Source organism: Oncorhynchus keta, chromosome 7 (genome assembly GCF_023373465.1).
Source record: "Oncorhynchus keta strain PuntledgeMale-10-30-2019 chromosome 7, Oket_V2, whole genome shotgun sequence".
NCBI lineage: Eukaryota > Metazoa > Chordata > Actinopteri > Salmoniformes > Salmonidae > Oncorhynchus > Oncorhynchus keta.
The window spans coordinates 25,025,204-25,039,558 of NC_068427.1; the positions used below are offsets into that span (position 1 = coordinate 25,025,204).

The window sequence follows — 14,355 nt, forward strand, 5'->3', positions numbered from 1 at the left end:
CACACAAACACATGACCTTAGCCCTTAGGGGCGGGTAGGTAGCCTGGCAGGTAGGAGCGTTGGGCCGGTAACCGATGACATGGATGTTGATTAAGGCAGCCCCCGCACCTATCTGATTCAGAGGGGTTGGGTTAAATGCGGAAGACACATCTGAGTTGAATGCATTCAATTGTTCAACTGACTAGGTATCCTCCCTTTTCCCCACATGTCCTATTTCTACTAAAGAGGGATGCCATGTTGACCCAACTTGGACAATGTACGACTCAGCACACTACCTCCATCAATGCAGATAGTGTTAGTGGCAAGTAGGAATATGATCACAGTGCAGCACACACACACACATTCAAGAGCAGGAAATGACAGACTACACAGAGAAGGCTTTCACACAGACGAGACAAATCACACATACGTTTGACCATCATGCTTATCGGTCTACTGGGTAATTTGCATAATTCTATGGAATTAAATTGGCATGTGTATTTTTGTTAGTCGTCATGAATCATTTATCCAATACAACTATCCCACGCACACAGCATAGGCCTACAGAGACTATTTTGAGGGGTTTCTGCTGCAGCTCCTCAGCCGGTTGCTGCTGGGTGAAACATGTGCTGTTATAAGCCCAGTCATCGCGCAACAATTCTAAATGCAATCAAGTGTGAAAAACAGTTTTGATGGCCACAATTAAAAATAGCTATTTTTATTTGGTAATTGAAGCACGCCTCCCATTCAAGTGAAGGCAACGATAGGCAGTCTATCAGCACATCACCCACCACTTTACAATGTGAGCTATGCATTTTGAAAACATACTTAGGCCTAATTGTTTGAAAACATATTATGAAGCATGCCTTACCTTGCTTCAAAGTAGCCTAGGCAATATAGAAACGTGGAGGCAATTCTTTCATAAAGACTTCATAGGCGGTGTGTTATATTCTCCTACATTCCATTCACATTTCCACCAACTTCAAAGTGTTTCCTTTCAAATGGTACCAAGAATATGCATATCCTTGCGTCAGGTCCTGAGCTACAAGCAGTTAGATTTGGGTATGTCATTTTAGGTGAAAATTGAAAAAAAGGGGTGGCTCCTTAAGAGGAACTTGTGTTTCACATACAGTAATACTGGGCTCTACACCCCTGATCCTGGAGAACTACCCTCCTGAAGGTTTTCACTCCAACCCCAATTGTAACTAACCTGATTCAGCTAATTATTTCAATCAGGTGAGCTAGATTCGGGTTGGAGCCAAAACCTACAGGACGGAAGGTCTCCAGGAACAGGGTTGGAGCACTGCACTAACATATTAAGTCCAAAATCTAAAAGACGGCTTAGATCCAACTTAATTGTATCAATTTCAAAACTGTTATTATATTATCCTTGATCAGTTACTTTGTGTGATCATGTCTTAATGTTCCCCAAAAAATGATGTCTTCTATTCTTTGCCATTTTAACCCACTTTAGCAGGCATTGCTGAACACAGTGCTCCTTCCACTAGCAGTCAGTGGAGGTAGAACTGCAAGCATTGTATGATGCTGCATGTGCCTCTAGCATTAAGGGTTGCGAGCAGTTGTGCACGTGACCTTGTTGATGGTGGGAATGGGTGGTCTCATCGTTGAATGACAATTTTGATATCCGTTCATTATGATCCATTATACCTCATAGCACAACAAACTACTTAATACTAATATATAAATATACTTGCAGAAAACGTTGTGTACAAGTAGTAGTAAGTCTGAAAGTGTTGAATTACCCACAATAAATATTATTAAAATGTAGTTAATTAAAACACACAATATTAAATCCAATACATATATTTTCAGTGTGGGTCTGGCCCGAAGCTGTCACTAGTGTACTTGTAACATTGTATCTAGCCTATTCTGGGCCCTCAGAGTTTCCTGCATCAGTGAGCTCGGGACAGACAGCTGTTTTTGCACAAAGGAAAAATGTTTAGTTATTTTATGATGTTTCCACTGGATATATGGGATCATCAGATCATGATATTTTGATCTTTCACACTAAGACTTGGTACTTAGAGACAGAGATCCAAATCTCTCTCTCTCCTAAAGAAGACCCGTGGAGCAGTACTATCTAACGGGTGCGGCCTAAGGCAGAGACATCTGACATCTGGGTATCACTAGGGTTGGGCAATACTTGGGTCTCTTCTACGATATGCTACTCCAAATATCGCGATATCCCAAATAATAATTTTGTGCTGTTATTGACTAGATAAATCCAGCCTGTGCAACTTTTGTGCTTATTTACAATATTATAGTCACATTCTCATTAAATAATCTTAGTATGGAGAAAAAAATAAGGTTTAGTTAATACATTTTGACTTCATTTTCAACATATTGATACAGCCTAACTGATAAAACTGAGTCGTTTTGATTTGTAAGTTCAAATAGTCTTCACAATATATCATATTGAACGTCACAAAATTTCATCAATGTCAAATATCACAATATTCGATTGAATCATTTTAATTAATCAGCCCAACCCTAGATATCACCATGTTAATCAGTCATCACCTACCACAGGCCTTAATGGGAGGGAGGAGGAGAAGGGTTGTCAGTGTGTAGGCAATAACTATTACATTAGAGTAATAACTCAGACCCAATATTTAACATCCCTCTCTCCCTTTCACTCTTTCTTCTCAGTTCTCTCTGATGCTCAGTCTGTCGGTTTCTTTCTGTTTGTTCTTCAGTTGGTTTAACACGCTCTGTCCTTTTTTGCATGTTAACCGGCAATTTAAATTGAACATCATGTTCAATTTGTTCAGGTCTTCATTGAGACCGAAGGAAATAGAGTAAGAGAGAATGAGAAAGAGAAAAAGAAAGAGCTTTGAAATGCTAAACAAGCTGCTCATTTTTCTTGGCCAGCTGCTGGGGGCGGGGGGGCAACGTTCACTCAAGGACCATACACTCTGGCTACAGCTGCTTCAGAACATTGGCCAAGTTAGTCACACACACTGGCACATGTGCCTGGGGGAGCGAGAGAGGCCTGGTGTCTGGCTGTGTGTAATCCTGATGGTCTGGTGGGTGATTTTCTGTGATGAGACTTAAAAGGAGTCTCAGCCTGCAGCCTCGCCCCAACAACACGCATCACTATTTATAACACAGGTGTGGGTGCACAAAGAGGGAGCGTGAGATGGGGAGAGAGATGGGGGGAGGGGAGGGGAGAGAGATGGGGGGAGAGATGGGGAGAGGGAAAGGCATTATTCTGCAACCCTGTAAGTGCTAAATAATGCTTTCTAATCCCAACTCCCATCTGCATGCACACACACACTCTCAACCATACACTCAACCATACACTAATAGGGTCAATCATCCAGTGAAAGGGAAACTTGCATCGTGAAACAGTATCTGAGATCCGTCACCACTGCAACAGCACGAGCCCCCCACCTCTCTGAGTTGCCCACACACAGACTTACAGAAGTGCAGAAGGTGGCAGGCCTAATGGTACTGTATGTAGAGCAAGGCTGGGGTTGAACTATGTATCGCAGCATCTTCAGTCTTATACATTGTGACACATAGGCCTACTCCAACTGAGCCCATTCATAGAGGCAAACTACCTTTAGTGTCTATTCATGAAGGTATCGTCGGCTGTGGGAGTTTTGTTTAGTGCCCCAAGGCTCGTAACACACATTGTTTGCGATGGAAGACAACTAATTAGCACAGGTGGTCGTCTCTATCTAGCATGCTCCAACACCTGTGTGTTAGTGTAACTGGGGAGGAAGTGTAGTGGAAGTGTAGCTCGTTGGCTGGAGGCTCAAGGCTGTACGCATCTGTGCAAACCTCCTACAGTTACATTGACTGACACTGAATTGATTAAGACCGAGCTCTCTCCGGAGCCTGTGGAGGATGTGCTCTGACACTTTCCCCAGACTTGAAGAGAAAAATGACTGCACAGCTAAATGTTCCTGGATGTAGCACAGACGTTGTGTCACTGCTGGGGTTCTGGATACAACCCCAGTGTCCACTGCATTGTTCGGGGGAGAGAATGCTCCCTTACCTGCTTCAACAAAGGCCCACGCGAGGAAGTTTGTGCCTCTGCATCGCCAAAAGGTTAGTGGACAGTGTTTAGGGGCAAAGTGTTAATCTGCCTCGGGGCAACTGCTATGATGTTTCTTTATTTTCTCCGCCAATCTATATATTCACCAAAATGGACATACCATGTTGGTCAATACAGTTGAAGTCGGATGTTTACATACACCTTAGCCAAATACATTTAAACTCAGTTTTTCACAACTCCTGATTTAATCCTTGTACAAATTCCCAGTCTTAGGTCAGTTAGGATCACCACTTAATTTTAAGAATGTGAAATGCCAGAATAATAGTAGAGAGAATAATTTATTTCAGTTTTTATTTCTTTCATCACATTCCAAGTGGGTCAGAAGTTTACATACACTCAATTAGTATTTGGTAGCATTGCCTTTAAATTGTTAAACTTCTGTCAAATGTTTCGGGTAGCCTTCCACAAGCTTCCCACAATAAGTTGGGTGAATTCTGGCCCATTCCTCCTGACAGAGCTGGTGTAACTGAGTCAGGTTTGTAGGCCTCCTTGCCCGCACACGCCTTTTCAGTTCTGCCCACAAATGTTCTATAGGATTGACGTCAAGGCTTTGTGATGGCCACTCCAATACCTTGACTATGTGTCCTTAAGAGATTTTGCCACAACTTTGAAAGTATGCTTGGGGTCACTGTCCATTTGGAAGAGCCATTTGCGACCAAGCTTTAACTTCCTGACTGACGTCTTGGGATGTTGCTTCAAAATATCCACACCATTTTCCATCCTCATAATGCCATCTATTTTGTGAAGTGCACCAGTCCCTCCTGCAGCACCCCCACAACATGATGCTGCCACCCCCGTGCTTCACAGTTGGGATTGTGTTCTTTGGCTTGCAAGCATCCCCCTTTTTCCTCCAAACATAACGATGGTTATTATGGCCAAACAGTTCTATTTTTGTTTCATCAGACCAGAGGACATTTCTCCAAAAAGTATGATCTTTGTCCCCATATGCAGTTGCAAACTGTAGTCTGGCTTTTTTATGGAGGTTTTGGAGCAGTGGCTTCTTCATTGCTGAGAGGCCTTTCAGGTTATGTCGATATAGGACTCGTTTTACTGTGGATATAGATACTTTTGTACCTATTTCCTCCAGCATCTTCACAAAGTCCTTTGCTGTTGTGTGTGTGTGTGTGTGTGTGTGTGTGTGTGTGTGTGTGTGTGTGTGTGTGTGTGTGTGTGTGTGTGTGTGTGTGTGTGTGTGTGTGTATATATATATAGTACCAGTCAAAAGTTTGGACACACCTAGTCATTCAAGTGGTTTTTCTTTATTTTTTACATTGTGGAATAATAGAAGATATCAAAACTATGAAATAACACATATGGAAACATGTAGTAACCAACAAAAAAAGTGTTAAACAAATCAAAATATATTTTATATTTGAGATTTTTTCAAGTAGCCACCCTTGGCCTTGATGACAGGTTTGCACACTCTTATTTTATCATTTTATTCACTTAGCTACTTACTTTTTCTATTGTTGTTGAAATGTCGAGAGTTTAAACTGCAAGTATGCGTTTCATTAAAACAGTTTACTACATGTATATGACGAATAAACAAACTTGAACTTAGAAGGGAAGGGGGAGGGCAGCCAGGAAAGGGGGAGGGCAGCCAGGAATAAGGGGTAAAATATGGCCAGCTTTGTGGTTAGATTGTATGTGAACTAACATTGAAAATACATAGGCCCTGAAATTATTTGTCCTCAAATGTTTCGTAATCCAAAAATCTCACAGCTGGTAGAACTGATTAAATGAAGAGGTTTAATAACTTATTCCATTATACAGGTACATTTTATTCCTCATATCTCTTTATATTCATATAGCCTAGGGGTTATGTTGCTTCTTATCTCTCATGTTTGGAGTTGTTTTCTTTACAGTTGGGTTGCCCTGGTCTTGTCGGTATAGAGTATCTTTAAAGATCAAATGCCCCTATAAAAACCTACTTCTCCTTTAGAAAAACAGACTACATGGCATTGATATGAGTCAGAAACATTTATTCTACTGTCAAAATTGACTACAAAGTGTAAATAGAATCATTTTGGTCATAAGGTCAGTCTGATCCAAGACTGGTGGTGGTGACTGCATCACAACGTAAATGAAGGCTGGGTTTGTTTCAATCCTGCCCACAAAACACAAGTAACCATCAATTCGGAGCGCAGCTACATACGACCTGATCGCAATGCGTGTCGTAAATTTGTGTTGACTTTGGATATCCCTGTGGATAGGGACCATCTGTAAATTACACAATGTATATGGGACAATATGTTAAAATACTATAGCTCCAAACCAAATATAAACTGTAGAAATTCATATACAAATATTGAAAGCGTGCAAAATGAAAATATTGTCTCATTTACATTGTGTAATTTATTGACGGCCCCTAACTAGCCCCAGAGATAGGCTATCCAAAGTCAATGTCAGGTCGCACGCCAACAGACTGAAGGAAATTGGCAAAATCATTTGGCTAACACTTCCCACCTGCGAACACACACGAGACACGCACATCAAACCACACTCCAAAACCAACTCATGTCAGTCATGGCCGCTAGCATTTCGTAATGAACCAAACCTAAAACGAGGCCATATCAGGAAGTACAGTTGCCCATTAAAGACAAACTAATGACATGTTGCACCTCCAACGTGCTACCTTTAAAATGAGCCAGGAGGAGGCCGCATGTGAACAGCAGGCCAATAGAGCACTTAGAACAGCAAATTCTGAACGCCGTGTCTCCCGCTTGCTAGCGTAGTAACGACTACCTAGCGGCTTCCCTGTTTCATCTCTTGCTGTTCGCTGGACTGTTCATTAATCACGGTACTCCATTTTGTTTATCTGTCGGCCCCAGCCTCGAACGCAGGTGTAGTTAACTGACCTTCTCTGCCCATTCATCGCCATTTTACCTGTTGTTGTTGTCTTAGCTGATTAGCTGTTGTTGTCTTATCTAGCTCTCCCAATCAACACCTGTGATTGCTTTATGTCTCTGATGTCAATATGCCTTGTATACTGTTGTTAAGGATAGTTATCATTGTTTTAGTTCACTGCGGAGCCCCTAGTCCCACTCAACATGCCTCAGATACCTCTTTTGTCCCACCTTCCACACATGCGGTGACCTCACCCAGCATAACTAGTGCGTTCAGAGATGCAACCTCTCTTATCGTCACTCAATGCCTACGTTTACCTCCACTGTACCCGCACCCTACCGTCTGTACATTATGCCCTGAATCTATCCTACCACGCCCAGAAATCTGCTCCTTTTATTCTCTGTCCCCAATGCCTTAGATCACCAGTTTTGATAAGTCTTTAGCCGTACCCTCATCCTACTCCTCCTCTGTTCCTCGGGTGAAGTGGAGGTTAACCCAGGCCCTGCGTGTACCCAGGCGCTCTCATTTGTTGACTTCTGTAACCGTAAAAGCCTTGGTTTCATGCATGTAACATCAGAAGCCTCCTCCCTAAGTTTATTTTACTCACTGCTTTACCACACTCCGCCAACCCTGAAGTCCTTGCCGTGTCTGAATCCTGGTTTAGAAAGGCCACCAAAAATTCTGAGATTTCCATCCCCAAATACATTTTCCGTCAAGATAGAACTGCCAAAGGGGGAGGAGTTGCAATATACTGCAGAGATAGCCTGCAAAGTTCTATGCCCAAACAGTTCGAGCTTCTAATTTAAAAAATGAATCTCTCCAGAAATAAGTCTCACTGTTAGCGCCTGTTATAGACCCCCCTCAGCTCCCAGCTGTGCCCTGGACACCATATGTGAATTGATTTCCCCCCATCTATCTTCAGAGTTCGTTCTGTTAGGTGACCTAAACTGGGGTATGGTTAACACCCTGGCAGTCCAACAATCTAAACTAGATGCCCTCAATCTCACACAAATTATCAAGGAACCCACCAGGTACAACCCTAAATCCTTAAACATGGGCACCCTCATAGATATTATCCTAACCAACTTGCCCTCCAAATATACCTGCTGTTTTCAATCCGAATCTCAGCGATCACTGCCTCATTGCCTGCATCCGCTATGGGTCCGCGGTCAAACAAACACTCCTCATCATTGTCTAACGCTCCCTAAAACACTTCTGCGAGCAGGCCTTTCTAATCAACCTGGCCCGGGTATCCTGGAAGGATATAGACCTCATCCCGTCAGTAAAGGATGCCTTGTCGTTCTTTAAAAGTAATTTCCTCACCATCTTAAATAAGCATGCCTCTTTCAAAAAAATGTAGCACTAAGAACAGATATAGCCCTTGGTTCACTCCAGACCTGACTGCCCTTGAACAGCACAAAAACATCCTGTGGCGGAATGCACTAGCATCGAATAGTCCCCGCGATATTAAACTTTTCAGGGAAGTCAGGAACCAATACACGCAGTCAGTTAGGAAAGCAAAGGCTAACTTTTTCAAACAGAAATTTGCATCCTGTAGCTCTAACTCCAAAAAGGTTTGGGACACTAAAGTCCATTGAGAATAAGAGCACCTCCTCCCAGCTGCCCACTGCACTGAGGCTATGAAACACTGTCACCACCAATTAATCCACGATAATCGAGAATTTCAAGAAGCATTTCTCTACGGCTGGCCATACTTTCCTCCTGGCTACCCCAAACAACCCCCCGCAGCTACTTGCCCAAGCCTCCCCATCTTCTCCTTCACCCAAATAGCAGATGTTCTGAAAGAGCTGCAAAACCTGGGCCCATACAAATCAGCTGTGCTTGACAATCTGAACCCCCTCTTTCGAAAAGTATCCGCCGCCATTGTTGCAACCCCTATTACTAGTCTGTTCAAACTCTCTTTAGTATCGTCTGAGATCTTTTAAAGATTGGAAAGCTGCATCGGTCATTCCCCTCTTCAAAGGGGGTGACATTCTAGACCCAAACTGTACCTATATCCATCCTGCCCTAACTTTCTAAAGTCTTTGAAAGCCAAGTTAACAAACAGATCACTGACCATTTCAAATCCCACCGTACCTTCTCTGCTGTGCAATCTGGTTTCCGAGCTGGTCACGGGTGCACCTCAGCCACGCTCAAGGTAGCGTAGCCTAGTGGTTAGAGCGTTGGACTAGTAACCGGAAGGTTGCGAGTTCAAACCCCCGAGCTGACAAGGTACAAATCTGTCGTTCTGCCCCTGAACAGGCAGTTAACCCACTGTTCCCAGGCCGTCATTGAAAATAAGAATCTGTTCTTAACTGACTTGCCTGGTTAAATAAAGGTAAAAAAATAAAGATAAAAATAAAAAAACAATATCATAACCACTATCGATAAAAGACAGTACTGTGCAGCCGTCTTCATCGACCTGGCCAAGGACTTCGACTCTATCAATCACCATATTCTTACTGGCAGTCTCAACTGCCTTGGTTTCTCAAATGACTACATCGCCTGGTTCACCAGCTACTTCTCGGATAGAGTTCAGTGTGTCAAATCGGAGGGCCTGTTGTCCGGACCACTGGCAGTCTCTATGGGGGTGCCACAGGGTTAAATTCTCAGGCCGACTCTTTTCTCTGTATATATCAACAATGTCGCTCTTGCTGCAGGTGATTCCCTGAGCCGCCTCTACGTAGACGACACCATTCTGTATACATCTGGCCCTTCTTTGGACACTGTGTTAAACCTCCAAATGTGCTTCAATGCCATACAACACTCCTTACGTGGTCTACAACTGCTTTGGAACGCTAGTAAAACTAAATGCATGCTTTTCAACCGATCGCACCCGCCCGCCCGACTAGCATCACAACTCTGGACGGTTCTGACATAGAATATGTGGACAACTACAAATACCTAGGTGTCTGGATTAGAGGTCGACCTATTATGATTTTTCAACGCCGATACCGATTATTGGAGGACCAAAAAAGCCAATAACGATTAATTGGCCGATTATTTTTTTACATTTTTATGTATTTGTAATAATGACAATTACAACAATAATGAATGAACACTTATTCTGACTTAATATAATACATCAAAAAAATCAATTTAGCCTCAAGTAAATAATGAAATATGTTCAATTTGGTTTAAATAATGCAAAAACAAAGTGTTGGAGAAGAAAGTAAAAGTGCAATATGTGCTATGTAAGAAAGCTAACGTTTCAGTTCCTTGCTCAGAACATGAGAACATAAGAAAGCTGGTGGTTCCTTTTAACATGAGTTTTCAATATTCCCAGGTAAGAGGTTTTAGGTTGTAGTTATTATAAGAATTATAGGACTATTTCCCTCTATACCATTTGTATATAATTAACCGTTGACTATTGGATATTCTTATGGTCACTAGTGTAACTGTATAGCTTCCGTCCCTCTCCTCGCTCCTCCCTGGGCTCGAACCAGCAACACAACGACAACAGCCACCACATCGAAGCATCATTACCCATGCAGAGCAAGGGAAACAACCACCCCAAGGCTCAGAGCGAGTGAAGTTTGAAACGCTATTAGCGCGCGCTAACTAGCCAGCCATTTCACTTCGGTTACACCAGCCTCATCTCGGGAGTTGATAGGCTTGAAGTCATAAACAGCGCAATGCTTGACGCACAATGAAGAGCTGCTGGAAAAACGCACGAGAGTGCTGTTTGAATGAATGTTTACGCACCTGCTTCTGCCTACCACCGCTCAGTCAGATACTTAAATACTTGTATGCTCAGTCAGATTATATGCAACGCAGGACACGCTAGATAATATGTAGTAATATCATCAACCATGTGTAGTTAACTAGTGATTATGATTGATTGTTTTTTATAAAGAGAAGTTTAATGCTAGCAACTTACATTGGCTTACTGCGTAACAGGCAGTCTCCTTGTGGAGTGCAACAAGAGAGAGGCAGGTCTTTATTGCGTTGGACTAGTTAACTGTAAGCTGACAAGGTGAAAATCTGTCGTTCTGCCCATGGACGAGGCAGTTAACCCACCGTTTCTAGGCCGTCATTGAAAATAAGAATGTGTTCTTAACTGACTTGCCAAGTTAAATAAAGATTAAATAAAGGAAAATATATATAAATATATAAAGTTTCCAAAACTGTCAAAATATTGTCTGTGAGTATAACAGAACTGATATTCCAGGCAAAACCCTGAGGAAAATCAAACCTAGAAGTAGCTTCTATTTTGAAAACTCCATGTTCCATAGCCTGCCTTTACTCCATTTAAAGGGATATCAACCAGATTCCTTTTCCTATCGCTTCCTCAAGGTGTCAGTCTTTAGACATAGTTTCAGGATTTTATTTTGAAAAATGAGCGAGAAAGATAACATCGCGTCATTGTATGGGCGGGTGCCAGCAGCGTTTTGTATGCGTAACAGAGTTTGGGCAGCCATTGCTTTTCCCTCTACGACTGAAAAAGACAGTTGCGGTTGATATATTATCGATTATATATTTTAAAAACAACCTGAGGATTGATTATAAAAAACATTTGACATGTTTCTGTGGACATTACGGATACTATTTGGAATTTGTCTGCGTTGTCGTGACCGCTCTTTCCTGTGGATTTCTGAATATAACACGCCAAACAAACAGAGGTATTTTGGATATAAAAATAATCTTTATGGAACAAAAGGAACATTTATTGTGTAACTGGGAGTCCCGTGAGTGGAAACATCTGAAGATCAAAGGTAAACGACTAATTTGATTGCTTTTCTGATTTTCCTGACCAAGCTACTTGATGCTAGGTGTACATAATGTTTTGTCGAGCGATCGATAAACTTACAAACGCTTGGATTGCTTTCGCTTTAAAGCATATTTTCAAAATTTGACACGACAGGTGGAATAACAAAAGGCTAATCTGTGTTTTGCTATATTGCACTTGTGATTTCATGAATATAAATATTTTTAGTAATATTATTTGAATGTGGTGCTATGCAATTCAGCGGTTGTTGATGACAATTATCCCGTTAACGGGATGGCAGCCATAAGAAGAGTTAAAGAAAGGTGAAATAAATAAAAATCAGCCAGGTGCAACTGGTAGGGAAGAGGATGATTTAGGTGACCCAGACACAGGCCCAAAACAAGTTAAGCTACCCCAGTATCCCCTTGAACATTTAGGATTGCAAAGCTAAAGAGATACAAGACACAGACACAGCAACAGAAGAGTAGATAGAGAGACACCAGACATGACAGAGACCGCAACAGATGAATAGGATGATGGAGGAACTCCAGAAGAACAGAACAGGCCATAACAAACAAGAGGATAGACAAAGGAGACAGTAGCAAACAAGAACCTGAAACAACAACAGCCAAGACACAGAAAAAGTGGGGGGTCAGATGAAGAGTGAACGGGACACAGACTATCACTTCAAGCTGCTCTAAATATTCAAAATGAGTTGTATTTATTTGTACAATTTATAACAGGTGAAAATATAAAATATAAAACATGGATTACAAAGAATTTGAGGTGAAAAAGCCTGTGAAATTACTATTAAAACAATTATTTACTTTTACAAGGTCAAGATGAGAGAGGAGGGTAGACAAGAGACAGCAACAGACAACACAGAGAAAGTGATGAGAGAGACAGAGGATGGGGTGAGCACACAGTAGACCGTTACTTAAATCTGCTCTATGGATTCTAATTACTGCACAGTGTGTGTGAGAGAAGGTGTTTGGGTATGGTGGGATTATTTAATCAGTTTGGCTCAGAGGGACAGGTCAGAGTCTGTTTGAAGTTGTTGAGTGGGTTTTGGTAATACACTGTATGTGTTCCAGAGAAGAGAGATCCACAGAAGCTATCATAAATGAGTACTGGCAGTGTCTGCTGTGGCAGGTGCAAGTTACCTGAAAAATATCTTCTCTCATTGTTGTAATTTCTCTTCCCAATGTTAATCTCAAAGTGCACCACATTCATGCATTTTACTGATGAAATTCCCTTTAATTTTTTTGACGGGGGAGATTGCCCCCGGAACCCCCTACTGGCTTTGGGCTAAGCCCCAAATATCTTCAAATCCTAGAAACGCCCTTGCAAATTCAACTGCACCCTCAGTCACTTTATCCTGGCGCTGGGTCGATCTGGAGAGATCAGTAATCGGTTAGCATAAATCTGGTGATCTGATGGACTAGACACTTTGAAAAATCTGCAAATGATGAGGCAAATCAGATTGACCCACTTGCCACAATGCTGGTGTGGGTGACTGCCAGCCCTGCCCCTCTCCCCCACATCACAGTGATCCCTCCCCACAGAAACCAGGGTGTCACTCTATGCCTGAGAATCTCAGCAAGGACACACAGAAGGAAAAGCCTGCCTGCCTGTCCTTTCAGACCTAGCATCGAGTCAATGTGCTTAACAATGAGACTGCTAGGTTAGTTTCAATTGGTCTTATTCAAAAGGCTGGAAACTTAGTTGGATGATTAAAAATGGTAGACTTACTGCTGACTTTCATAGAGCCAAAAGCCGAGGGCTGCGGCACTGGTTTGCAGCTCTCTGCGAAGGAGGTGGTTCTGGGCCGACCAGACATGATCCAATCCCCGAATCAAATACTGTAGACTACGTGAGTGTAGATGTCTTGGTAGGTTTATCTTTCTAAACCTTTGCATCCAAAAAATAACAGTTCCTTAATATGAATGTTTGATTATTCACAATATGATTTTTTTAAATCAACTCCTCTGTCCACGAGCCTTGACAGCCGTTATTTAGTCTATCAATCACCCTTTTTCGTCCACTAACAGTAATTCAAAGCATCCTATTTCCCTTTGAGCCCTCGTTTTCCTTCAGTTGCTAGGCCTTGGAGACACGTCTTCCAAATAAAATAATCATGAAGCTGGCCTCCGAATAAACCCACTGCACTGCTGGTTTGATTTCTCTAACGTGGTCACGGTTGAACACAAAATGACAAAAGTGAGACGGTCAGACATGGGGAATGGTTGCTGTATATTCCTATAGATGCAGGGCCATGCAGTTCCTCTTTATATTCCGATGTGAAGACTCAATGACCCGACCGCCATGGCTGCTCGCTCTCCTACCCTACGGACGATTCAAACGGAAAAATCTGCCAGTTGCCCAATCAAAACGTGAACGATTTCTACGGCCCTTCAAATTTGTCCGAACTCCATACACCGCGACGTCCAAATACGGGTCTTGAAGAAACTCTGTGCGTTTCGTTCTTCGGGAAGTGGCAGTCCAAGCCTGAAATTCTTCTTTATTCCTTCCTCCTCAGCTCGCTGTCTTTGTCACTACGGACCTTTGTAACGCTATTTGCGCAAATTGTGAGCCTTGGTTTTATGTGTAGATGCGCGTGGCGACAGGGTTACGCAAATAAACCACTGTAGAGAATCTGAGAATTGTGCACGCGCAAGGGTGAATCTGGGGTAGCCGATTCAGCCAATCCGAAGCGTATCCCTTGGCGATGGGCCGA

The 14,355-nt window shown here is 42.4% G+C and overlaps 1 protein-coding gene across 2 annotated transcripts in view; it reads right to left on the minus strand.

The window, feature by feature from the left end:
• The window catches only part of LOC118386196 (glycogen synthase kinase-3 beta), a 38,330-nt gene extending 24,070 nt beyond the window's left edge, over positions 1-14,260 (minus strand). The window contains exon 1 of one of the 2 annotated variants that reach the window (XM_035773722.2): positions 13,371-14,260. In XM_035773722.2, coding sequence (XP_035629615.1) covers positions 13,371-13,458 — 88 coding nt within the window. In that variant the 5' untranslated portion in view covers positions 13,459-14,260. The remainder of the gene's footprint in view (positions 1-13,370) is intronic. The other variant, XM_035773723.2, reaches the window with a different exon arrangement.
• Between the last annotated feature and the right edge of the window lie 95 nt (positions 14,261-14,355).